Source organism: Pavona decussata, unplaced genomic scaffold (assembly GCF_977016875.1).
Source record: "Pavona decussata unplaced genomic scaffold, jaPavDecu1.1 SCAFFOLD_21, whole genome shotgun sequence".
In the NCBI taxonomy this organism is placed as follows: domain Eukaryota; kingdom Metazoa; phylum Cnidaria; class Anthozoa; order Scleractinia; family Agariciidae; genus Pavona; species Pavona decussata.
In genome coordinates, this window is record NW_028145444.1 from 4,539,704 (window position 1) to 4,565,822 (window position 26,119).

Below are 26,119 nucleotides of genomic sequence, written 5' to 3' on the forward strand. Positions count from 1 at the left end.
TAAATCTTTTTAACGTATTAAGAGTGTTCACCAGTCCATTCATCAAACTACTTCCTCTAACTTTACTCTCTTCAAAGCTTGCTTTTTTAGTAATACTGGCGACATATGAATAAATCCAGCATATTTCTTTTACCCCTGATTTGCAAAGCGGAAAATGGTGCTAGCACAAGCGTAACGTATTTGTTTTTCCACTTGGCTCGAACAAAACATATTTGCTTTAATTCTTTTCTATGTTATTCGAAGCTGTATGCTTTGGAAGGTAGAAGCATGCAGCACCTTACGTTAATTTTCAGCCTCGTTTTGTTCGCAGTGGCGGTCAACTTCGCTGAGCCCAGTAAAACCGAGCTCTCCAAGAAAGGTAAGATGTATCTTGGAACCACCTAACAGGTATTTTTTTTTCAAAACTGCAGCTCTTACTCCTTAAAGAAAAATTAGCCACTTGAGCAAATAATCTCCGTAGAGCTCGTAGCCATAAATACTCGGCGTGTGACTCTCACATGCTGTAGTTGTCGGCAAAAACTAAGTGGATAGTTTGTTTATAGGCAAGTGACTTCCAAAACTGTTCTTTGCACCGAAGGTCTAAGATTAATTGGTTGGCCACTAAACTGCATTCGAAGCTTTTGATTCTGGCAAATACCAATATAACCTCACTTGGTTTGGTGCCAGAAATTTACATTCATCCGCAAACTAACTGTGTTTCTTGTAGTCTTCCTTCCGTTCCTCGCGCTGTTTCAGTTACCAAGGTTGATTTATGTGACATTAGTTTTAAGTTTACCGGACAGTACGTTTTTGTTTGCCCATTCGTTGTCTTCCTTTTAAAAGAAAATGTGTTTAAATGCCTTTGATGTAAAGCTTAATCTTTTACGCAATAACCATGAGGGCGTTTCTTATCCAAGAGGTTTGAATTCCATGAAATAATTAGCATTTGATAAGAATATATAACGTTTGTACCTTTTAAACAAAGCTGGTAACAAAATTTGACTTCAGATTGAAACAAGCATTTCTCACTTGTACCAATTCGTTAGTTTCTAGACCTTACTGCCACTCGGTTCACAGATGTGATATATATGGAAGTTACGAGAGCGAGTTTGTTTAAGTTACCAGAAATCAAGCTTAAAATATAAGCTGTCATTGACATTAGCAGTATTTAGCTGGAAGTATTAGCCAGTCTAAGAAAATAACCGAATGAAGGGACAATGCCATTAGCATCGCCAAAAGGCAACCTTTAATTTACCTTTAAAAGGGAGACAAAGGCTATTTTTCGTGGAGAAATTTCATGGGATCGTGCTACCTTTCATGCGTATTCGAAGGCTTTTTTCCGCATTCTGGATAAAACTGATTAAAGTGCTATACACGTGGGATATAATTTGCAAATGTAAAGTGGCTAAAATCGTTCGTTTAATCTCCCTGACAACGGCAAACAGGTATTATTGTAATAACCTAATTAAGGGTGTGTTCGATTGACCCTATTCTGGAATAGGAATACATTCAATGATGGCAAAAAAATCCCTCATAAGGCGTTTTTGAAATTACTGGAGTACAAATGGCTCCTAGATTACCACTTGTCAGCCAAAGTTTTTCAGAAATGTCTTCCCAAATTAACTTAAAAAGAGAAATCTAGGGTGCGTTGTTTTGGAAGAATCTAAAAACGGATTTGTGATCTCAGATCATTCGGATCATGGTGCATCAAAAGAACCGACAAATAGGATTCGTCGGTTCCTTTGATGCACCATGATCCGCATGATCTGAGATCACAAATCCGTTTTTGGATTCTCCCAAAAAAACGCACCCCTAACAGCTATTCTACTTATTCTTATTCCGAAATACGGTCAATCGAACCCTAAGCTATTATTGTCAGTAGTAACACAATGGAAGTCAGTCAAAGATCACCAAATCTTGCTAGTAAGCCTTGAGCTTCAGATCAGTTGTAAAGGGTTTCCAGGGAACAGGATTTGATGCGGTTTATGTAGGGGTGGTATGGTAGCTGTAGCCAAAATTTAAAATATCATGCAGTTCAAGTGTTAAAGGAACTGCTGAAACCGACTTGTCTTTTATACCTCTGTAAATATTCACTTTACCAGTCAAGCAGAAGTGAGGAAGGCGGTTGGTCTGTTTTTAAAAACGTTAAATTCGTTGTAGCTAATGAAACGCTAACAAGTTTGTAAATTGGCAATACAGTATCGCTACCATTTGTATCTTTGTGACCATTACAACATTTTCTGCAGCATTTTACATCACTGGGACAGTATTGTACTCGACTGAGTGATGCTCATTCGAACAGAGCTTCCTTCTTTTTAGTGAAATTACTTAGGAAAACAATATTGGTTGATGAGACTGTTACTACAGTGAGCAATGTCAACTATTTTTAGTTTCACAGTTTGAGTAACCCAAAAATGTACACTCTCTGATGAAGGCGGAAAAGCGGACGCCAATTTCCTCGATTGCACTCCCCTAACCGTCGTCGTAATTCGTAGTAGCTAACGAAAAGTTGATAAGTTTGTAAATGGTTATTACAGCAGTTACCATTTGTATCTTTGTGACCATTACGCAACATCTTTTATGGAATTTTACATCATTGCATGGGACAGTATTGTGCTCGACTGTGTGAAACTCTTTCATACAGAGCTTCCTTCTTTTTAGTGAAATACTCAGAGAGAACACTACTTTAAGCGTCCTTTGATGTATTTTTGATATTGTTACAAAGGAAAAACCGTTAGCAATGTCACGTATTTTTAGTGTCAGTTTGAATAACCAAAATTATCAAAAACTGGATCATTGTATAATTGTTGGATATGAGACGTTTGTTCAACAGTCAGATTACAATTTGAGCACTTTAGCACTTTAGAGAAAATAAGAAAACGAGAAGTTTTTCTTCGATGTTTCTTTGTACTTGGTGTTTTTGGTGCCAACGCTCGAAGTAAATTCAAACAAAATTTCTAACATACGTTTTTGAGTTCTTGAGTTGATTACAGCCATTTTCAATGTTAGTGTACAACGACTATCTTACGACATGCCGTGTGATTAGGCCTAAATCTTAAATATTAGCACAACTAAGTTAAACTAGCTGTGATGTAAGCTTTGGACCGCTATGGAGTTCAAAGATACCTTCTTTTCTTACATACCTCATACTTAATTTACGCAAAGTAAACTGGTGACGAGACTGGAGCGAGAGCCGCGCCCAGGCTCCTGGCAGGGCTTGGCGTGCTGGAGGGCACGACGTTAATCGTGCGCCTACAGGCAAAATACATTGATCTTGATAATTTGAATACTGCCAGAATACCACAAACTTCCTGTCATAACGAAATGCAAATATTCCTTTCCTTAACAGGTTGAAAAACGTGCACTCGCTCCATGCCGTTGCATGGTCAGTACGATTTCAGTTTACGCCAACAAATCGAGTCAACAAAAATAAGAACGTTTTGCTTTAATAGAATTTGTTTTTAACAGTGCGTTTTAAGAGCATTTATCTTTAGATACCTTAGGTATACCCGCAAACTGTAGCTTGTTTTGTAGCTTTCAGTGGGTAGATAGATCATTGATAGCTGTCTAACACAATGTATTTGGACACAAAAGTTGAAACCGGAGTAATCAACCTTTTCCTTTGTAGGCGATGGTCGCGATTTTATTTTTTGAACAAGAAGATTTCGCGAAAACCATTTCGCTGCCTGACGGCTCTGCCGTGGTGATGAAACAGCTGTCCATGACTGCCACTGCTCGGGTGATGTGGCTATGCGCATGCTTGAGGTACTGCTCATACCACGATACCGTGCCACAACACTCGAATCAAAATAAAGTCATACTGAGTAATATTCACAAAGCATGTTATAATTTCCTTCTCCTCGTGTAGTACTTAAGTATTTCAGTAGTATTTTAAGTAATCTTCTCTTCTCTTCTCTTGTCTTGTCTTCTCTTCTCTTATCTTATCTTATCTAAGTAATCTTACTTAACGTATTTTTTTAAGTGTCTTAGTCCAGCTGGTTTATTTCAGGGTCGTGCAAGTTTCGGATCAGCCTGTTAGACCGGTTACTTCAGGAATTTTTTCCGCATTTGGACAAACAATGGGAGTTTACTTTGCTTTCGTTTGGTCTGTTGTGATATCACTGATAAGGTCAAAGGTTTTTCTATAAATATCGGTTATTTGCAAACTCTCGTTATTAGAACTGAAGGCCATTCCTTCTGGTCAAGACTTCATATTCGTTCGTAATTCTAAAAATGACGGCAGGTACGTTTCGTGCAAAGTGGAACGCTTTAGCCAAAAACGTCATGTGTGAATTCACTAATAAAGAGCCTTTTGTAAAATGTTTTGCTTGAGTTGACATTTACACAATGAATGAGGTATGCATTGACGTACTCTACAATGTATGTAGCTACTTATGTTGGTGAATGAAAGTGGTTCTTTTTCCTGAGGCAATGTCATTTTCCGTCTCTCAGAATATTCTGGCGGGAAATAACTACAAAGCGGACCACAAATTTACGCATCGATGACAAAATATTGAAAAATAAAAAGTTATCAACTTCTTTCTAATTCTAATCCTTACAGTAATAATTCAGTGGCCGGGGTTTTGAGTGCTATCAAGACTGAGTTGCTAACACTCGTTAAGTACAACAGCGGATATGTTACTTTTATACAACACCAGTTTATGCACTTACATATACAATCCTGAAAGCGAGTGGAAAATTTAAGTGATGGTAGAAGATTCTTCGTGGATTGTAAAACGTTCTATTGTTCCCCACTGTGATTAAACGATTGAACACACACATAGGGTAAAGAGGGCTTCATTCCGTCCCGAGATCTTTTTAAACTCACTTCAAGATAAATTGCGATTCTTTCACTTACTCTTATTTGCTTTCCTGAAGTAAACTTAATGTCGGTGTAGCACGCTCAATGTTTTTGGCGTTTTGAATGCTTTTTAACAATAAAACATCGAAACCATTTGAATTCTCTAATCAAAAGTCAAAGTGCAGCTTATATATTGTGCGTCTGACAACTCAAATTAATAAAATTTGTCTGTGGACGTAAACACGTAGTGAGACCATTCGTATGAAAGCTTTCGCGTGGTGCCAAGTTTCCCGTTGAACTGTTTTTTTTTTTTTAATGATTGCAAAATGAATTTGAAAGCTCGTTCTTACTTTTGAGCTTTGATTATCTGTTGTAAGTATTCAAAGAGAATATCAAGTCGGCAATAGCACGCAAGGACCACAAGCAGCCAAACACTAATTACTAGCGGTAGTAAAACAATAGACTTACTGGTTCACTTCACTCATTAAGAAAATACACTGATTATGATTACTTCAAAAGCTCCATTTTTTTAAAAAAACAATCGCCTCTGCCCTGTGCTTTGTTTAAAATTTGATGTGGGAATATTCCTTCTTAAGCATGTTACATAGCTATTTATACCCGAGCATGTTTACCTCTCATTTAGTGTGTAAAGGACTTTAAATTTGATTTTAAACATTTTCAGACTGATTTCGGCCGGTGAGAACGGAAGTTGTTGCGACAGAAACCGTTACCCGAGAGTTCGGAACAGCTTCGAGTCAGTAGGGTGGTTGGGCATTTAAAAAAAATGGCTAAATCTTTTTAACGTATCAAGAGTGTTAACCAGTCCATTCATCAAACTACTTCCTCTAACTTTACTCTCTTCAAAGGCTGCTTTTTTTTAGTAACACTGACGGCATATGAATAAATCCAGCATATTTCTTTTACCCCTGATTTGCAAAGCGGAAAATGATGCTAACACAAGCGTAACGTTTTTTTTCCGCTTTGCTCAAACAAAACATATTTGCTTTAATTCTTTTCTATGCCATTCGAAGCTGCATGCTTTGGAAGGTAGAAGTATGAAGCAGCTCACGTTAATTTTCAGCCTCGTTTTGTTTGCAACAGCGGTGAACTTTGCTGAGCCCAGTAAAACCGAGCTCTCCAAAAAAGGTAAGAAATATCTTGGAACCTTCACTCCTCAAAGCAAAAATGATGTACTTGTGTAAACAATCTCGTATAGCTTGTTGATTCTAAAATTCTGCTTTGTCGGTAAAAATCAAGTGGATAGTTTGTTTAAAGTAACAAGTAACGTCCAAAACTGCTCTTTTTCACAAAATTTAAAAAGGTCTAACTGATTAATTAATTGATTGGCTACTAAACATTCGAAACGCTTGATTCCAGTGACTAAATAACAATATAACCCGCTCACTTAATTGGTTTGGTGTAAAAGAAATTTACAGTCATCACAAACTGCTGAGTGTGTCTCGTGTAGTCTTCCTTGCTTTTCTGCTGTTTTACCATAATTGAAAGTTTATTTTTGTGACATTCCGAGTAGTTCTAATTCACCGGACACGGCACGTTTTCGTTTTAAATTTTGCTGTTTCCTCCCCGGGAGAAAGTGTGTTTTAAATTCCTTTGATGTAAAGCTTGGTCTTTTACGAAGTAACTATGGGGGTGTTCTTCGAGCATCCAAGAGCATCTGATAAGGTAATCAATTTTAAACAACACTGGCTGCAAAATTGGACCACACATTGAAACAAACATTTCTCACTTGTAGTCCCTGGACCAAATCGTCAATTACTTAATATTATTACTACACACTGTTTTTAGATGTGAAAGGCGAGTTACGAATACCAGCTTGTAAATTTCATTGGAAGTGTTATCTTTCATGCATATTCCCACGACTTTTTCCGCTTTCTGGATAAAACATCATGGTGCTATACACGTGGGAGATAATTGGCAAATATAAAGTGGCTGAAATCGTTCGTTTAATACTTAATTTCCATGGCAACGGCAGAAAGCTATTATTGTAATAACCTAAGTTAAAATATTATCGTAACAACCAAGGCGTTGAATACTTTCTTTTTGAGTGCAACTTTTCCGGGGAACGGGAGAACCACAATTTTTAAAATACCAGTTCAAATGTAAAAAATATAATAAAATCTGCAATTCCACAGCGACCGAACCGATGAGTGGTGCTGGATCACTTGTAGACCTGGATCAGCAGATTATTTCAAATACAAAATATTGACGGCAGACTGATCCCAACGGCGGAGGTGACGAGCTTGATAAAATAAACAACAAAGGTTAGAATAACTGAAATATATTTGTTTAAAGAAACAAATTTATCGGGCAAAAATTTGTTTTTTTAAAATAAATATATTGCAGTAATTCTAGCCTTTGTTGTTTATTTTATAAAGCTCGTCACCTCCGCCGTTAGGATCAATCTGCCGTCAATATTTTGTTTTTCAAATGTAAAAGGAACTATTGAAACCTTACCGTCTGGTTTTGAAAACGTTAAATTCGTAGTAGTCAATGAAACGCTAATAACTTTGTGAATTATTGTAATGATTTTTAAAAATGATCATTACTTTTAGTATCTTTGTGACCATTACAATCATTTTCTGCGCCATCTTACATCACTGCTATTATTGTGCTCGACTGAGTGATGCTCTTCCGAAAAGAAGTTTCTTCTTTTCAGTAAAATTACCGAAAAGAAAAAGGGCCCATTGACGTATCCCTTGGGACCGGTTGCTAAGGAAAAATTAGTTTGCTGTAACTCAACACACGGTTTGCTGACATTTGACTAAATTTGGTCAATACTCATTAGGCGTAGGTATCGCATAGATGTTGACGTCATTAGACTGCACCCAGCGTCACGTGACCCAAAACAGAAAAATAAACGAAAAACAGAGTGGCTTACCTTTTGTCTAGAATTTCCTGTATCACGCGGCCGTTTCTAAACACTTTTGTAGAAATCTAACCTGCGTTTTGCTTTACGACGAAAACAAAAAAGTGATGATGAAAAATGTGTTTATTTGACCACCTATTTGCTTCATATTATTTATATTTTGATTTTTTGCAATACAAACCACGCTTGCTTTTAAGGAAAACAGCTTCTCCTTCGATCCACTTGAAAAAAAAATGCAGTTAGGTCAGGTCGTTAAGCTACAAGTGCGGAGCGGACACAAGCGGCTTTAGATCATGCCTTATATAGTGTAGCTGGAGTATGGTTATTGTTTTTGGATTACATTTTAACTTTAGGTCTAACGGTACATAAAAAGGTTGCTCTTATTTGCAAGCCCTTGGCACTTGAAGAGAAGCGAGCCTTGTCAGTCCATCGTTTGCTGTACACACTCAATTTAGCTTCGTAAATAAACTGAAATTAATTAGAGAGACGAGGTTTACGGAGAATTTCAGAAGTGGGTCGTTTTCCACTAGTTTTGAGAGGAAAGTGTGGTATATTTGCACGGGAAAAAAAATACCTCTCCAATCTGGAACTTGTATTCATTGCTGGAACTAATCTTTCAGTAACATTACAGCATATCAGAGCCATTGAGACCTAAACTTCACATCGAATGAATTTGGTGCGATTTTGCCTTATGTTTAATTTTTTAAACGCTCTTCTTAATTTGCTGGGTTTAGTGCAATGAACAAAGTTTCAGAAGAGCTATTTCTATAGCCTGTTTGACACTAAAATATTCGGCATTTCTTTCTAATTGTTTTCAAATAATGCAACTTTTGCGGCGCACGCTCTGCGCGCGATTGAAAGAAAGTGGCTTTCTCTCCCAAAGACTTTTCTTCTACAGGCCCATAGATTCCTCTACCAAAAGAAGGCAAACTAAAGATATGTTTTTCCGAGCGGAATAATTAGGTACGATTGTTTCCATTCAAACATGCGTTGTTGGAAATAAGTTTGCTTATATGAAAAGTTTTTCCCCATTTCGCTGAATTTGCCTCCTTTTCTCGGCTATTTTTATCCAAGCTTTTCCAGCTTCAGGCCTCTCCTCATTCATTCAATTGGACTTGCTTACAAGTCGAGCTTACAGAGCGCGAAGCGCGATCGTGCACCTTGCTTAGAGGCGCGAAGCGCGATCCAGGTCCATTCAATGAGAAGCGAACGAACGACTTCGAGAAAGTCTATTATTCAATGAAAAACATGGCTTTCATTTTTAACTTGTATTTACCCCTCGTTACTTTACATTAGGCTACTGATCACGAAGTTTTAATTTTACATGAAGTCGTTTCGTTTCTATATCTTAGCTAAGCATTGCTTTTGAAGAGATCAGTGATGACCAAAACTTACAGCCCACAATTCTCTTTACGCTCAAGATTTGTTAGATGGTTATTCATTTCTTTCCTAATATAGCTTAATCTGCTATTACCAGTGAAGGCGTAATTTATTCATTCTTTCTGAAATTTCTTCTCGGAATTTTGCTGATATGACTCCAGCCGAGAGATCTATAGAAACTTGCGTAGGTACACCACCAGAAATAAAAACACGTGTTACATGTTACAAGTAGCTAAATACTTCCGGTTTGGTGCTGTAAATTGTTGATCTGGAATATTCTAGGAGCTGAGCTGTAAGGCACTCATGTCATCGTTGTCAACAAGATGAATCTTTTACAAAGTTCCTGCGGTCGTAGAAAGAACTGAAACACGTGAGCCGATTCAATTTAACTTTTCTTACTCCGCTATATTTTTTCAGCTTAAAATTTCCGAATGCAAATCTGTACCAGAACCACAACTTTTGGCTATAAACAACTGAAACGGTCTGTTTATAGCCGCAAATTAGCATTGAGCAAACAAAATTTGAAAAAGCAAGCAAGCGGAAACCGGAAACAAACGCACTAACTAGGCAACGCCATGAGATAACCTATATAACCAATTAGCGCATTTGCTGTTTGCAGTCTATTTCATAAAATAATTATTTGGCAAGATAATAAATCTAAGTGCATACTACGCTCACACAAAAACCAACTAAGGAACACAAACCAAAGCGGACAATCCAAATTCCAAGTCCTTTCTGTTTCGCTCCCCAAGTTTTCAGCGAAAAGCGTTGGGGCGAAAATTTATAACCCAAAGAGGAGAAATTTATCAATAAACAAAAGACTCCGAGTTCATAAACAGCGATTATACGCAAACCAAATATGAACGAAAAAATGAGCAAGCAGGTATGATGAAAGAGGTGCTAATGCCGGACCAACTCTCGGCATTTTAAATCATTGCTTTCTCGCCTTTTGACCTTAAACGTTTGTTGTTCCACAGCCTTGGACCCATGCCAAAGTGGAAATTACAAGCTTCTCAATTCGTCCAGTCGTCTTGTGGGAAACACTGCTCAAAGCCCACTAAAATGTGACAAGAATGATCTCAACCCAGGCTGGTATCGCTTCACTGCTGGTGCTGGTGACAAGATGCCAACCTCATGCCCACTGAAGAATCGCTGTGGTACGCATGCTCCAGGATGGCTCAATGGAAGTCATCCTACTGTGGCAGAAGGTATAGTGACTCGCCAAGTTTGTTATCACTGGTCAAGCAGCTGCTGTAACTGGAAGAACAACATCAGAGTGAGAAACTGCGGAGCCTTTTACGTCTACGAGCTGCAAAAACCGCCAGTGTGCTGGCTTCGTTACTGTGGTGAGTGTGAATTTATGTTGTCTTAAAAACGCACAAGGCTTCCCGAGACCAATTTTGAAAGTGTCGTTTAGTTTAACTAAATGGCAAAAGCTAAGGGTTTAGTGTCTACCATTATTAAATAAAAATTTGTTATTGCATTTTTGACAATTCTTGAAGTCCACTTATGTTTTGCCTAGCACTTAATGTTTCTATTTTTAGCTTTAAGTATTAGTAACATGAAGGCGACGAATTTATAACCACAGAGTAATTTGTCCAGCTACCCTTTTCTTACATGATAGCATAGGTAAACAAGAGCATGCGTATTCACTGAATGGTGGTGTATTGCTAAGGACAATAGCTCAGTCCAGGTAACGAGAAATCTCTTAATTAAACAACAAACCTTGTAGGTAGATCTCTCTATCGACTCCTTCGAATACTGTCGCAGCTTCAGTGTCCTGAATTTCTGAACAGAGCATGATTATCTAAAATTGATTGTACTGAAATTAAAGTGATTGATCTCTCATACCAAGCACTTGCGATTCTGTGTCTTTGTAGGAGAGGCAAGTGAATGTAAGACCTATAAGGCACTTAATCAAGCTGACCGTGCACAGAGTAACTCAGATCAAAGCAATGTCAAATGCGACGGAAGAGCACCAGATAACATCGTGTCACCAGGCTGGTATCGTATGACAGGGGCCAGTGGTGACCAGATTCCAGAGAAATGTGTTCCCATGAGACGCTGCGGTACTCATGCTCCAGGTTGGCTTAACGGCACACACCCAAGGCTTCTGGAAGGTGTAGTGACACGTCGAGTTTGCTATCACTGGTCCAACAACTGCTGTTTGTGGAAAAACAACATCAAGATTCGAAACTGCGGAGTTTATTACGTGTACGAGTTACAAAAGCCTCCTGTATGTTCCTTGCGATACTGCGGTAACAATACAGGTGGGTAATAGTTGTATCTCTGATGTGGTGTTTGGAGGATTAGTGCCGCTGGACCATTTGTAGTTCAAAGACTGTTCCATCTTTAAAGAGCTGGTTAAACTCAACAAATTTTGGTGCCTGTCCAATGAGTATTTAAGTGGTCAAACATTTACTGAGTTTACGAGGCAGAATAGAAGAGACCGACAAGTGAGCAATGAGCAATAAGATTTCGCTCATTTTTAAAGCTCAAGTGATGACATGAAAGACTTGAGATTTTGTATCCTAGATATACGCTAACAATGTACAACTAACATGGTTCTCTCTTTCTTTTAGCACCAAGCACCTTGCCACCACCAACAACCACGCCAGGTATGAAGCTGACCACAGCACAAACACTTTCCTTCTAATATATGACTGTTTCATTTCGCGATATGGTTCCTCGACACTGTAGCGGGACTCTGATTTTTGGCATATTTTTACCGCTGAAGTAATGGGTTTTTTGTTTGGCATTTCAGAAATGTCTAATTTGCTAATTTGTTTACTGTTTTAACCATGTCTGTTGATAGTCTGATTAGTTTCTTATCTTTGAATGAAAATGTGAGAGTAAATATGTCGTCATGGCATCATAAACAAGTCAAGGATAAGGTAAACTAAACAGTCTTGCCTACCGCTTTACAATGTTTTTTAAATTGGTGATGGAGAAGTAACTTCAAAACGGTGGTATCCAATTTTAGGTTATTAGTTTTCATTCCGTTTATCTACATGATCAGTATACTTTATAAGTACTACTTGCTTCACTGGATATGTTGTTGCCACATGACAAAAACCTTCCAAATGCATTATTCAGGAAAAAAAAGGATTGTTGTGTAGACTGGGCGTCTATCAGGACAAAATATTTTAAAGAGAGTCTATGGTTTGTCACTCAAATAAAACTGCGTATCATGGTCTTTCTGTGTAGTTTCTTTACATGTACTAACCTTGTAGCATTTTTTATTACTTCTTTTACACTGAACACTGTTCCATTATAGCATCTGACCCATGCAGCGGTTACAATCTTCTCAATTCGCCAAGTCGTCTTGTGGGAAACACTGCTCAAAGCCCACTAAAATGTGACAAGAATGATCTCAACCCAGGCTGGTATCGCTTCACTGCTGGTGCTGGTGACAAGATGCCAACCTCATGCCCACTGAAGAATCGCTGTGGTACGCATGCTCCAGGATGGCTCAATGGAAGTCATCCTACTGTGGCGGAAGGTATAGTGACTCGCCAAGTTTGTTATCACTGGTCAAGCAGCTGCTGTAACTGGAAGAACAACATCAGAGTGAAAAACTGCCGAGCCTTTTACGTCTACGAGCTGCAAAAACCACCTGTGTGCTGGCTTCGTTACTGTGGTGAGTGTGAATTTATGTTACTTTAAAAACGGAAAAAGCTTCCTGAGACCTATTTTCCGAGTGTCACTTAGTTTAACTTAATAACACAAGGTTCAGGCTATATGTTAATTATTGCATTTTTCACAATTGCGGAAGTCCACTTCTTTTTTGGCACTTAATGTTTCTATTTTTGACTTTAAGTATCAGTAACATGAAGGCGACAGATTTATTACTACAAAGAATTTTTTCAAGTTCCCCTTTTTCTTAGATGATAGCATAAGTGAGCTAGAGCTTGCGAATGTAATGAATGGTGGTGTATTGCTAAGGACAATAGTTCAGTCCAGGTTCCAAGTAATCGTTTAATTGATCAACAAACCTTATTGGTAGATCTCTCTATCGACTCCTCCGAGTACTGTCCCAGCTTCAGTGCCCTGAATTTCTGAACAGACAATAATTATCTAAAATTGTTTGTTCTAAAATTAATGTGATTGATCTCTAATGCTAAGCACTTGCGATTCTGTGTCTTTGTAGGAGAGGCCAGTGAATGTAAGACCTACAAGGCACTTAATCAAGCTGACCGTGCACAGAGTAACTCAGATCAAAGCAATGTCAAATGCGACGGAAGAGCACCAGATAACATCGTGTCACCAGGCTGGTATCGTATGACAGGGGCCAGTGGTGACCAGATTCCAGACAAATGTGTTCCTATGAGACGCTGCGGTACTCATGCTCCAGGTTGGCTTAACGGCACACACCCAAGGCTTCTGGAAGGTGTAGTGACACGTCGAGTTTGCTATCACTGGTCCAACAAGTGCTGTTTGTGGAAAAACAACATTAAGATTCGAAACTGCGGTGCTTATTACGTGTACGAGTTACAAAAGCCTCCTGTGTGTTCCTTGCGATACTGCGGTAACAATGCAGGTGAGTAATAGTTGTATCTCTGATGTGGTGTTTGGGGGATTAGTGCCGCTGGACCATTTGTAGTTCAAAGACCGTTCCATCTTTAGTATGCTGGTTAAACTCAACAAATTTTGGTGCCTGTCCAATGAGTATTTAACTGGTGGAACATTTACTGAGCTTACGGCGCAGCATAGAAGAGAACGACAAGTGAACAATGAGCAATAAGATTTAGCTCATTTTTAAAACTCAAGTGATGATATGAAAGACTTGAGATTTTGTATCCCAGAAATACGCTAACAATATATAACTTATTTGGTTCTCTCTTTCTTTTAGCACCAAGCACGTTGCCACCACCAACAGTCACGCCAGGTACAGCACAAACACTTTCCTTCTAATGTATGACAGTTTCATTTTGTGACATGGTCCTTAGACAATGTAGGGGGTCTCTGAAATGGGCATATTTTTACCGCTGAAGTAATGAAGTTTTTTATTTGGCATTTCAGAAATGTCTAATTTTCTAATTTCTTCACTTTTGTAAACATGTATGTTTTTACTCTGATTAATTTCTTAACTTCGAATGAAAATGTAAGAGTAAATACGTCGTCATGGCATAAACAAACAAGTCAGGAAAAAGGTAAACAAAAGAGTCTTCCCTACTGCTTTACAATGTCTTTTAAATTGGTGATGGAGAAGTAACATCAGAACGTTGGGTGATCCAATTTTTACGTTCTTAGTTGTCGTTCCATTTATCTACATGATCAGTAAACTTTATAAGTACTACTTGCTTCATTGGATATTTTGTTGCCGTGTGAAAAAAACCTCCCAAATGCATTATTCAGGCAAAAAAAAGCATTGTTGTGTAGAATGACCATCTATCATGATAAAACATTTAAAGAGATGTATGGTTTGTCACTCAAATAAAACTGCGTAGCAAATGAAGAAAGATCCTTCGTCCACCTTGTTTTGAAAGCAGACGTTTTATCATGGTCTTTCTGTGTAGTTTCTTTGCATGTACTAACCTTGTAGCATTTTTTATTACTTCTCTGACGCTGAACACTGTTCCATTATAGCATCTGACCAATGCAGCGGTTACAAGCTTCTCAATTCGCCAAGTCGTCTGGTGGGAAACACTGGTCAAAGCCCACTAAAATGTGACAAGAATGATCTCAACCCAGGCTGGTATCGCTTCACTGCTGGTGCCGGTGACAAGATGCCAACCTCATGCCCACTGAAGAATCGCTGTGGTACGCATGCTCCAGGATGGCTCAATGGAAGTCATCCTACTGTGGTGGAAGGTATAGTGACTCGCCAAGTTTGTTATCACTGGTCAAGCAGCTGCTGTAACTGGAAGAACAACATCAGAGTGAAAAACTGCGGAGCCTTTTACGTCTACGAGCTGCAAAAACCGCCTGTGTGTTCGCTTCGTTACTGTGGTGAGTATGAACTTCTTTTGCTTGAAACACGCTTAAAGCTTAACACTCATTGTCCTTCAGGTTAACTGAATCACTATTTAATATATTTCTCATTGCATTTTTCCCAGGTTTTAAAGTCGGCTTAATGTCTTGCCAATTGCTCCATTTAACAGCCTGTTTTTCAGTGTTAATAGCATGAAGACGACAGATTTATTACTACAAAGTATTTTGTCGAGTTACCCTTTTTCTTAAATGATAGCATAAGTGAACTAGAGCATGCGTATTCAATGAATGGTGGTGTATTGCTAAGGACAATAGCTCAGTCCAGGTTCCAAGTAATCTCTTAATAAATCAACAAACCTTATTGGTAGATCTCTTTATCGACTCCTCCGAATACTACTGTCCCAGCTTCAGTGCCCTGAATTTCTGAACAGACGATAATTATCTAAAATTGTTTGTACTGAAATTAAAGTGATTGATCTCTAATGCTAAGCCGTGCGATTTTGTGTCTTTGTAGGAGAGGCCAGTGAATGTAAGACCTACAAGGCACTAAATCAAGCTGACCGTGCACAGAGTAACGCAGATCAAAGCAATGTCAAATGCGACGGAAGAGCACCTGATAACATCCTGTCACCAGGCTGGTATCGTATGACAGGGGCCAGTGGTGACCAGATTCCAAACAAATGTGTTCCTATGAGACGCTGCGGTACCCATGCTCCAGGTTGGCTTAACGGCACACACCCAACGCTTCTGGAAGGTGTAGTGACACGTCAAGTTTGCTATCACTGGTCCAACAAATGCTGTTTGTGGAAAAACAACATTAAGATTCGAAACTGCGGTGCTTATTACGTGTACGAGTTACAAAAGCCTCCTGTGTGTTCCTTGCGATACTGCGGTAACAATGCAGGTGAGTAATAGTTGTATCTCCGATGTGGTGCTGGGGGTTTTAGTGCTGCTGGACCACTTGTAGTTCAAAGAGCTGGTTAAACTCAACAAATTTTCGTTCCTGGCCAATGAATATTTAAGTGGTCAAACATTACTGAGTTTACGGCGCAGAATAGAAGAGAAAGACAAGTGAGCAATGAGTAATAGGATTTAACTCATTTTTAAAACTCATGTAATGACATGAAAGACTTGAGATTTTGTTTCCTAGATATACACTAACAATATACAACTTACATGGTTCTCTCTTTCTTTTAGCACCAACCACCTTGCCACCACCAACAACCACGCCAGGTATGAAGCAGACCACAGCACAAACACTTTCCCTGTAATCAGTATGACAGTGTCTTTTTGTGATATAGTCCCTCGACAATATAGCGGGTCTCTGATCTGTGGCATGTTTTTACCGCTGAAGTAATGAGGTTTTTTATTTGGCATTTCAGAAATTTCTAATTTTACTGATAAGCTCACTGTGATAACCATGTATGTTTATAGTCTGATTAGTATCTTAACTTTGAATGAAAATTTAAAAGTAAATACGTCGTCATGGCATCATAAACAAATGAAGATCTGAAGGTAAACGAAACAGGCTTGCCTACCGCTTTACAATGTTTTTGAATTGGTGATGGAGAAGTAACATCAGAACGTTGGGTGATCCGATTTTAGGTTCTAAGTTGACATTCAATTTCATTTACATGATCAGTAAACTTCAAAAGTACTACTTGCGTCACCGTGATATTTTGTTCCTATGTGACGAGAACCTTCCAAATGCATTATTTGGGCAAATAGAAAAAAACAACCTTACTGTGTAGACTGAGCCCGTTTTATGACAAAAAGATTGTTAGGAGATGTATGGTTTGTCACTCTGATAAAACATCGTAGAGAATGAAGAAAGATCCTTCGTCCACCTTCTTCTAAAAGCAGGCGTTTTATCATGGACTTTCTGTGTAGGTTCCTTACATTTATTAACCTTTTAGCATTTTTTATTACTTCTCATACACTGAACACTGTTCCATTATAGCATCTGACCCATGCAGCAGTTACAATCTTCTCAATTCGCCAAGTCGTCTTGTGGGAAACACTGCTCAAAGCCCACTAAAATGTGACAAGAATGATCTCAACCCAGGCTGGTATCGCTTCACTGCTGGTGCTGGTGACAAGATGCCAACCTCATGCCCACTGAAGAATCGCTGTGGTACGCATGCTCCAGGATGGCTCAATGGAAGTCATCCTACTGTGGTGGAAGGTATAGTGACTCGCCAAGTTTGTTATCACTGGTCAAGCAGCTGCTGTAACTGGAAGAACAACATCAGAGTGAAAAACTGCGGAGCTTTCTTCGTCTACGAGCTGCAAAAACCGCCAGTGTGTTCGCTTCGTTATTGCGGTGAGTATAACCTTCTGTTGCTTTAAACACGGATAAAGCTTAACTTAACACAAAGTGTCCTTTAGGTTAACTGAATCACTATTCAGTATATTACTCATCGTATTTTTCCCAGTTGTTGAAGTCGGCTTAATGTCTTGCCAAATACGTTTTATAACAGTTTCTTTTTTAGAGTTAGTATCGTGAAGACGACAGATTTATTACTACAAATTATTTTGTCGAGTTACCCTTTTTCTTAGATGATAGCATAAGTGAACTAGAGCATGCGTATTCAATGAATGGTGGTGTGTTGCTAAAGGCAATAGCTCACTCCAGTCTCCGAGCAATCTCTTAATTGATCTTAATTGGTAGATCTCGTTATCGACTCCTTCGAATACTTTCGCAGCTTCAGTGTCCTGAATTTCTTAACAGACGATAATTATCCAAAATTGTTTGTTCTGAAATTAAAGAAATTGATCTTTAATGCCAAGCACTTGCGATTCTGTGTCTTTGTAGGAGAGGCAAGTGAATGTAAGACCTATAAGGCACTTAATCAAGCTGACCGTGCACAGAGTAACTCAGATCAAAGCAATGTCAAATGCGACGGAAGAGCACCAGATAACATCGTGTCACCAGGCTGGTATCGTATGACTGGATTTAGTGGTGACCAGATTCCAGAGAAATGTGTTCCTATGAGACGCTGCGGTACTCATGCTCCAGGTTGGCTTAACGGCACACACCCAAGGCTTCTGGAAGGTGTAGTGACACGTCGAGTTTGCTATCACTGGTCCAACAAGTGCTGTAATTGGAAAAACAACGTTAAGATTCGAAACTGCGGTGCTTATTACGTGTACGAGTTACAAAAGCCTCCTGTGTGTTCCTTGCGATACTGTGGTAACAATGCAGGTGAGTAATAGTTGTATCTCTGATGTGGTGCTGGTTGTATTAGTTCTGCTGGACCATTTGTAGTTCAAAGACTGTTCCATCTTTAAAGAGATGGTTAAACTTAACAAATTTTGGTGCTTGTCCAATGAGTATTTAAGTGGTCAAACATTTACTGAGTTTATGGCGCAGAACATAAGAGAAAAAGAAGTGAGCAATGCTCTTGGCAATAAGTAAATAAGTCAACTAAGCTTATTTTTAAAACTCAAGTGTTGACATGAAAAGACTTGAGATTTTGTATCCTAGATATACGCTAACAATATCTAACTTACATGGTTCTTTCTTTCTTTTAGCACCAAGCACCTTGCCACCACCAACAACCACGCCAGGTATGAAGCAGACCACAGCACAAACACTTTCCTTCTAATGTATGACTGTTTCATTTTGTGATATGGTCCTTCGACAATAGCGGGTCTCTGATCTGTGGCATATTTTTACCGCTGAAGTAATGAGGTTTTTTTTTGGCATTTCAGAAATATTTAATTTGCTAATTTGTTTACTGTTGTAACCATGTCTGTTTATATTCTGACAAGAGAGGTTGACTGTTGAGTCTGGTTAGTTTCTTAACTTTGAATATAAAAATGAAAGAGTAAATATGTCGTCATAGCATCAGAAACAAGTCAAGAAAAAGGTAAACTAAACAGGCTTGCCTACCGCCTTACAATGTTTTTTAAATTGATGATGGAGAAGTAACTTCAGAACGGTGGTAATCCAATTTTAGGTTATTAGTTGTTATTCCATTTATCTACATAACCAGTATACTTTATAACTACTACTTGCTTCACTGGATATTTTGTTGCCATGTGACAAAAAACCTTCAAAATACATTATTCAGGCAAAAAAAGCATTGTCGTGTAGGCTGAGCCTCTATTATGATAAAATATTTTAAAGAGATCTATGGTTTGTCGCTGAAATAAACCTGCGTAGCAAATGAAGAAAGATCGTTCGTCCACCTTGTTTTGAAAGGAGACGTTTTATCATGGACTTTCTGTTTAGTTTCTTTACCTTTATTAACCTTCTAGCATTTTTAATTACTTCTCTTACACTGAACACTGTTCCATTATAGCATCTGACCCATGCAGCGGTTACAAGCTTCTCAATTCGCCCAGTCGTCTTGTGGGAAACACTGCTCAAAGCCCACTAAAGTGTGACAGGAATGATCTCAACCCAGGCTGGTATCGCTTCACTGCTGGTGCTGGTGACAAGATGCCAACCTCATGCCCACTGAAGAATCGCTGTGGTACGCATGCTCCAGGATGGCTTAATGGAAGTCATCCTACTGTGGCGGAAGGTATAGTGACTCGCCAAGTTTGTTATCACTGGTCAAGCAGCTGCTGTAACTGGAAGAACAACATCAGAGTGAAAAACTGCCGAGCCTTTTACGTCTACGAGCTGCAAAAACCGCCTGTGTGCTGGCTTCGTTACTGTGGTGAGTAAGAATTTCTGTTGCTTTAAAAGCGCACAAGGCTTCCCGAGACCAATTTTGCAAGGGTCACTTAGTTTAACTCAATAGCACAAGGTTAAGGCTATATGTTAATTATTGCATTTTTCACAATTGCGGAAGTCCACTTCTTTTTTGGCACTTAATGTTTCTATTTTTGACTTTAAGTATTAGTAACATGAAGGCGACGGATTTATTACTACAAAGTATTTTTTCAAGTTACCCTTTTTCTTAGATGATAGCATAAGTGAGCTAGAGCTTGCGAATGTAATGAATGGTGGTGTATTGCTAAGGACAATAGCTCAGTCCAGCTGGTTCCGAGTAATCTTTTAATTGATCAACCAACCTTATTGGTGGATCTCTTTAACGACTCCTTGGAAAACTGTCCCAGCCTCAGTCTCTTGAATTCCTGAACAGATGATAACTTCTTAACTTACTTTGTACTGAGTTTAACGTGGCTGATCTCTAATGCCAAGCACTTGCGATATTGTGTATCCTTGTAGGAGAGGCAAGTGAATGTAAGACCTATAAGGCACTTAATCAAGCTGACCGTGCACAGAGCAACTCAGACCAAAGCAATGTCAAATGCGACGGAAGAGCACCTGATAACATCGTGTCACCAGGCTGGTATCGTATGACTGGAGCTAGTGGTGACCAGATTCCAGAGAAATGTGTTCCCATGAGACGCTGCGGTACTCATGCTCCAGGTTGGCTTAACGGCACACACCCAAAACTTCTGGAAGGTGTAGTGACACGTCGAGTTTGCTATCACTGGTCCAACAAATGCTGTTTGTGGAGAAACAACATTAAGATTCGAAACTGCGGTGCTTATTACGTGTACGAGTTACAAAAGCCTCCTGTGTGTTCCTTGCGATACTGCGGTAACAATGCAGGTGAGTAAAAAAAAAAAAAGAATTGTTTGCGTTGCTGAGTAGCATTGTACCGATAGAATTGGCAGCTCAGTTGATAGAGGTAATGGACTTTAATCCTGTTCATAGCAAGCCTGAATTTTGTTATGTTTTCTTTTCTTAAGTTCTTCAATCTGGTCTCACATTTGTGAGGGTTTTAAAATCTGTTGAGAAATGTTATCTTAGTTTTGAAGGCTTTTGCACCGAGGAGGGCTTGAGCTAATATAATATACAATCACTGATTACCAACCCATTCCTCTGGTATTGCTTGCTTATTTTTAATTTTTTTTTTCTTTTTGAAGTGGTATGCTGATGTCTTAAATAGCACGCACGCGTGAGTCTGTCATTTATCTTAATTTGCACTTTGTCATTTCATACTTGCAGCACCGTCAACTACTAAGTTGCCATCCACAGCGCTGCCATCCACACCCCAAGAATCAGGTAAATGTAATTTCCAAAAGATATTTTGTCTCGATTTTCACGATACTAAAAGAAACATTTTAAGGCTTAATCCAGTGCAAACCAGGCAAATTTAAGATAACGCAAAACGTTTTGATCCGTTTCTCAAATAGAGAGAGTAGTCTCACATTCCTGAGAGAACTGACGGCAATACACCGGGCTAGGAATCGCTCGTTAAAGTTGTCCTTGTATTTTTCAGTTAAATATGACCTTTGAAAAATTGTGGTACATAGCTAGATCAACTTTGACCAGTCTTAGCAAATTTCGTTCAGGTAACATTGAAATTAAGCTTTCATTGGCTTGAATCCGTTTGTTTTTAGCCGGACTGTTTCGTAAATCGTGGCTGATGAAGTTGCTCTCGTTTTCTCTGTTGTTAAAAATTAATGAAATAAAAGAGAACACGAGGCTTACTCGCAAGACATAGTTGTAGAAGCTGGCGATGGGAAGAGCTTGTAAACGTGACAAAACATTCATAAGGGGAAGTATTAATAAAACGGCAATTCGCGAGAGAACTGCAGAGATATCCGAAGAAAGATCTCAGTTGGTCACCGCGCATTTTTACTTTGTCAATCTTTTTCTTTTCTTTTTTTTCGGCCATTATCCGTCACCTTTACATTCAGCGTATTTTCATAGGAATCGAGGCTGTGCTGTTGTCTTTTCTACTATAATGTTTCATATGCTTGTTATCTATAGCTAACGCAACAAATTCAAAAGTCTTAGAACATGTCTTTTCCTTCGGGAAAATTATCGATAGACCTAACCGTAACCTTGGTGTCTCCCAACTTGCCGCATAATTCTGCTGTTTGTTGTTGTTGTTTTTTTAGTTACCGCTGGGCCCACTGGACCCACTGGTCCCACTGGACCCACTGCGCCGCCTGGGCCGCAAGGTAAGACTATATCAATGCTGTTCTATCAAGTAACAAAGCCCCAGGGCCCAGTTGTTCGAAAGGCGATTAACGCTAATACCCGATTAAAACTTAACCGAGGTTTGTATCTGGCTCGTAAAAATGTTTTTAAAAGCAGATTTTTAGCTAAAGGTAAGGAAAAGTTTAAGTCAAAACTGAAAGGCAAAAACCTTTTGGAAAAATACTTATTGATTAATAATTAAACTCGGATCAAAATTCTCGTTAACCCAGGATTAGCTTAATCGGGCTTTGAACAACTGGGCCCAGGCTGATAGAGTGGTTTTCAATTGAGTGTCGAAAGTAATTTCGCATTTGCTTTGGTTTTGCATTACTACACGCTGTGATTGGTTAACAAAACTCGCGCCACTTTATCAACCAATGAGAATCCAAACCAAACCCAATCGTGTTTTCTCTGCACGCGTTTTCCCGTGCTTGGCGCCAGTAACATGTCTTTGCTTCGAATTCTGATTGGCTCGTTGTGTTGTTTACATCTGTCAGGATTTGCCAGAGTAATTACTTTGGTTTTGGTTTTACGACACTCAAATGAAAACCGCACTAAAATGGCCGAAAATGAAACATCACATCAATGTCTTTGAGCCCTATACATTGATAGTGGCTCCCAGTAAAATGACATGCTCGAGGAAATTAAATCAAGGCTCTCTTGGAATTACCTATCAATTGCTAATGTTACCCTCGTTTTGATACTCCTACATGTAGGACAGGTCGATTAAAGATTGTTTGTGTACAATGGAAACTTTTTTTAATGATATTTTATACTTTTATTGTAATTATCTACTTTTTCATCTTTTTAGACACGTAAATTCGCTGCAATGTGTGCATTATTCAATCAATTATGTTCTTCTTCTTGTTGTTTCTTTAACCAACCAACCCAATCCCATGACAGAGAACTCGAGAGAGGCCAAGAGAAAATGAAAATTTTATGGGGACGGTCCAATGCCAAAGATATAACGTTACGAGATTTTGAAAGCTACAGGCCTTATGTTATTGACATCCTGGCGATGTTGCAGTGTCTTTATTGGTGTTCTCTGAGAAACCTGTTTGTCGGTTAGGGTCTTGCGTTTAGTCTTATCATTCAGTATAGGTGGTTTGCAGCCAATCTCTGGAGATCCAAAAGATAATGGTGTGGCAGCCATGCTGGATGACAGAACCTTTCGTTTTGTCGTCCAACATGGCCGCCATACTGTTGTCTTTTTGCATCTCCAGGGATTGGTTGCAAACCACCTATGGCGACATTTGTTTGTAATGTTCGCCCTTCGTCAGTTAGTTTGCCAAAATGATATTTGTTGTCGTTTTCCTTCAAACGTTCTCTCCATTATCAGTGTTTCGCAAGCGATGCATCAAACAAGCCTTTCAAGAGAATGCATAAATGCTGGTAGTTTATCCTTATTAAATGGGCATTATGGACATCACCTGTGTATTGTAACAACAAAATCTCCCAGTACAGATTAAACACATCACTAGACTGCTCACTACTTGTGATACTACCAGTGAAAATTCTTGGCGCACTCCTTTTAACACTTTTTCTTCCATACAACTTCTAGAGGTTAACCTAACATGTGGCCAGAACGAGATGTGGATCAGCATCCCCAAGGACGTTCTTCCTGGTCTGGACAAAGAACATCTTCGACTCAATGATGTTAGATGTGGAGCCCGAGAGACTAGAACACATTTTATTCTTCACACAAAGCTGACGGATTGCCAAACAGTGAGCAGACACACCAGCAATTACGTCTCTTACCTGAACAATGTGCTAGAAATTCCCCTCGAGGGTAATCAGATAATCACACGTGTTCGAGAGGTGGAAATCCCCTTCACCTGCTTCTACTCAAACAATGGAATCGTGTCATCCGTGGGCCTTCAAGTGGAAAGCAAGAAAATCATTTTCTCCAAGCGCGGACTTGGAAAATTCGTGCTGGAAATGAACGTTTTCCCAGACAACAGGTATCTCTCGCCTTACAAGAAAGCAGAATTCCCGGTAAGGGTACCACTGAGGAAAATACTGTATGTACAAGTCAGTGCGGATACAGACGACAGACGTTTGGCTATCTTAGCAGAAGAGTGCTTTGCTACACCGGATCCTAATCCCAACAAGCCTGGCCCGAAATACACATTCATCAAAGACGGGTAAGGCAAACAACACTTTTTATACAATGTTTTGTGAGCTACTGTTAGTTTTTTTTAATTGAAGAGGAAGCTCTTCTTTGTTATCTTTGATCTGCAAGTAGGTTCACTTTATGAATATTTTGCGCGCCGCTTGGCAGCGGAACCGCTATCATATGTTTCTTTCAGATCACCTTAGAAATTTCTCTTTCTTACTTTGAATTCCAGTGTAGGTAGGACAAATTTTTAAGTTCGGCTTTGACTTAGAAATTCCTTTTTTCCTCTTCAGATGTGAAGAAGATGACACCGTCAACTTCATTCCAACAGCGGACAAACGCACTCAGAAGTTTAGCCTGGAAGCCTTCAAGTTCATTGGTGTACATCAGTTTGTCTACATGCATTGCCGGGTGAAAATATGTAACGCAGCAGATCCTAACTCGCGCTGCGCGCAAGGCTGTATCTCAAAGCGAGCCAAGAGATCCGCCATGGCTCCTAGAGAAACCACAGACGAGGAAATTCCTTTGGCTGAGGGACCGTTTATGCGAAACGACGAAGACGAGGAAGTGCAACCACAGGAAACAAAGAAAGAATTGCGTGAAATGGAGAAGAGCGCTGGTAAGTAAAAAACCACCGTCAAATTTAGCAAATAAAAAAACTTTAACCATGGTCTTTTCAATCATTAAACACGCAAGGAAGTGACTGCAAAAATGGCGTCATTCGTGCACAAAAATGGGCGTCGTTTGCGAGTTTCACTATCTGAAAAATACGCGAGATATATTATAATACGTATTGTTATACCTCCCAACTCAAATACGTTTTCCGAGTGGAGGAGAACGTGTCACGTGCCATGGGTCACCCTAGGGAAACAACTTGAACTTTCGACCCGCTCGTGATCAGGTCGTGCACCTTGAAATTTGTGTGCCAAGCCGCGTCAAGAGAATAACAGTGAGTTTTGTTTCCCTTTGGGCCAGCCATTCATTAAGCTTTGTTTCATTTGCTATCGGATACCTGACCTACCCAAAATGCCTTGTAACTTCCTGTCAGTAACGTGAGGATCATTACGCTGAATAGTTCATTTATTTTACAGATTTGGGCCGTTCTGCCACGATTGCCTTGGCGGGGGTTATAGCGGTCTGCATTTTGGCGCTCTCCTACTTCATATACGACAAAAGGAAGCGAAATGGAAAACGAGTGTATCGAGCACTGGCCGTCCCTGCTGAGTAGTTGCGTAATTTCTTTACGAGTGGAATGTTTCTTTTTTTTTTTTACTAAGCTATTCCCCTTTCCTTTGTAACGTTTTAGAAACCAACCTCGATATTAGTTCGTTTCAAGTTCTAATATTTAAGATATTGAAAAACAAAAGTAAACTTGGAGCGAATTCCGGATCATCAATTTCCATATTTATGTTTGCGTTCCTCATAGTCTTAGAACCTGGTACACAAGCTACCTTAAAATTAAACTGTATTTAAACACGTAGTAATAGTAGTAGAAGACTTTATTTGACCGCATTTCTCATCTGTCTAACTAAAAAAGCGAACGGCAATGACAATGAAACATTTTCAAAGCAATTTTCAATGTTGTTTTCATGTACTTGTGTTTTATGTGTTTTGTGTAGCTTTGATTGCTAACCCCTGTTAGGAAATGAAATCAAATTCCGTTTTCCTCTTTAAAATTGTACGTACGTTTTTTTAGTTCGAATAAGAATCAAGTTCACGTACCAATGTTTAATACTGTTAATTCTTGTTTTAGCAAATACGGACGGACACCCTCGGGACCAGCAGTAGCTCTCCACCTTATAGACATAGTCGATGTGAAGCTTACCACTAGAAATCAATAATGTCGGAACTCGAACAGGATCAATGAGATCATTATCACAAAACGTTATGCAGAAACCAAGGGCGGTCCTTTCGAAGCTGATACGTTAACTGTTAGTTTGGCTTAGACAATACGCCGTCGTTACGGAAAGGGGGTTGAATCATCGAATAGACACTAAGTTTCTTGCAAAAACACATTTCCTAGTCATACCAGAAAAGTGAAGCAAAGACGGTTTCAAAAATGAGAGT

At 39.2% G+C, this 26,119-nt stretch overlaps 1 protein-coding gene across 3 annotated transcripts; it reads left to right on the forward strand.

Moving 5' to 3' along the window:
• The first annotated feature begins 244 nt into the window (after nt 1-244).
• On the forward strand, nt 245-25,773 carry LOC146486347 (uncharacterized). Of its 3 annotated transcripts, none has more exons than XM_085100279.1 (20): nt 245-358; nt 10,025-10,393; nt 10,928-11,317; nt 11,630-11,665; nt 12,325-12,687; nt 13,198-13,587; nt 13,900-13,935; nt 14,637-14,999; nt 15,496-15,885; nt 16,179-16,214; nt 16,942-17,304; nt 17,797-18,186; nt 18,516-18,551; nt 19,289-19,651; nt 20,167-20,556; nt 20,956-21,012; nt 21,855-21,917; nt 23,498-24,080; nt 24,346-24,671; nt 25,144-25,773. In XM_085100279.1, the coding sequence occupies exons 1-20, from the start codon at nt 268-270 to the stop codon at nt 25,278-25,280; spliced, it is 5,172 nt and encodes a 1,723-aa protein (XP_084956405.1). In that variant the 5' UTR covers nt 245-267; the 3' UTR covers nt 25,281-25,773. The 3 variants fall into 3 exon arrangements, with proteins under 3 accessions (XP_084956405.1, XP_084956396.1, XP_084956413.1); XM_085100270.1 differs by lacking the exon at nt 245-358 and adding an exon at nt 5,773-5,926; XM_085100287.1 differs by lacking the exons at nt 245-358; nt 16,179-16,214; nt 16,942-17,304; nt 17,797-18,186 and adding an exon at nt 5,773-5,926.
• Nucleotides 25,774-26,119: the final 346 nt, after the last annotated feature.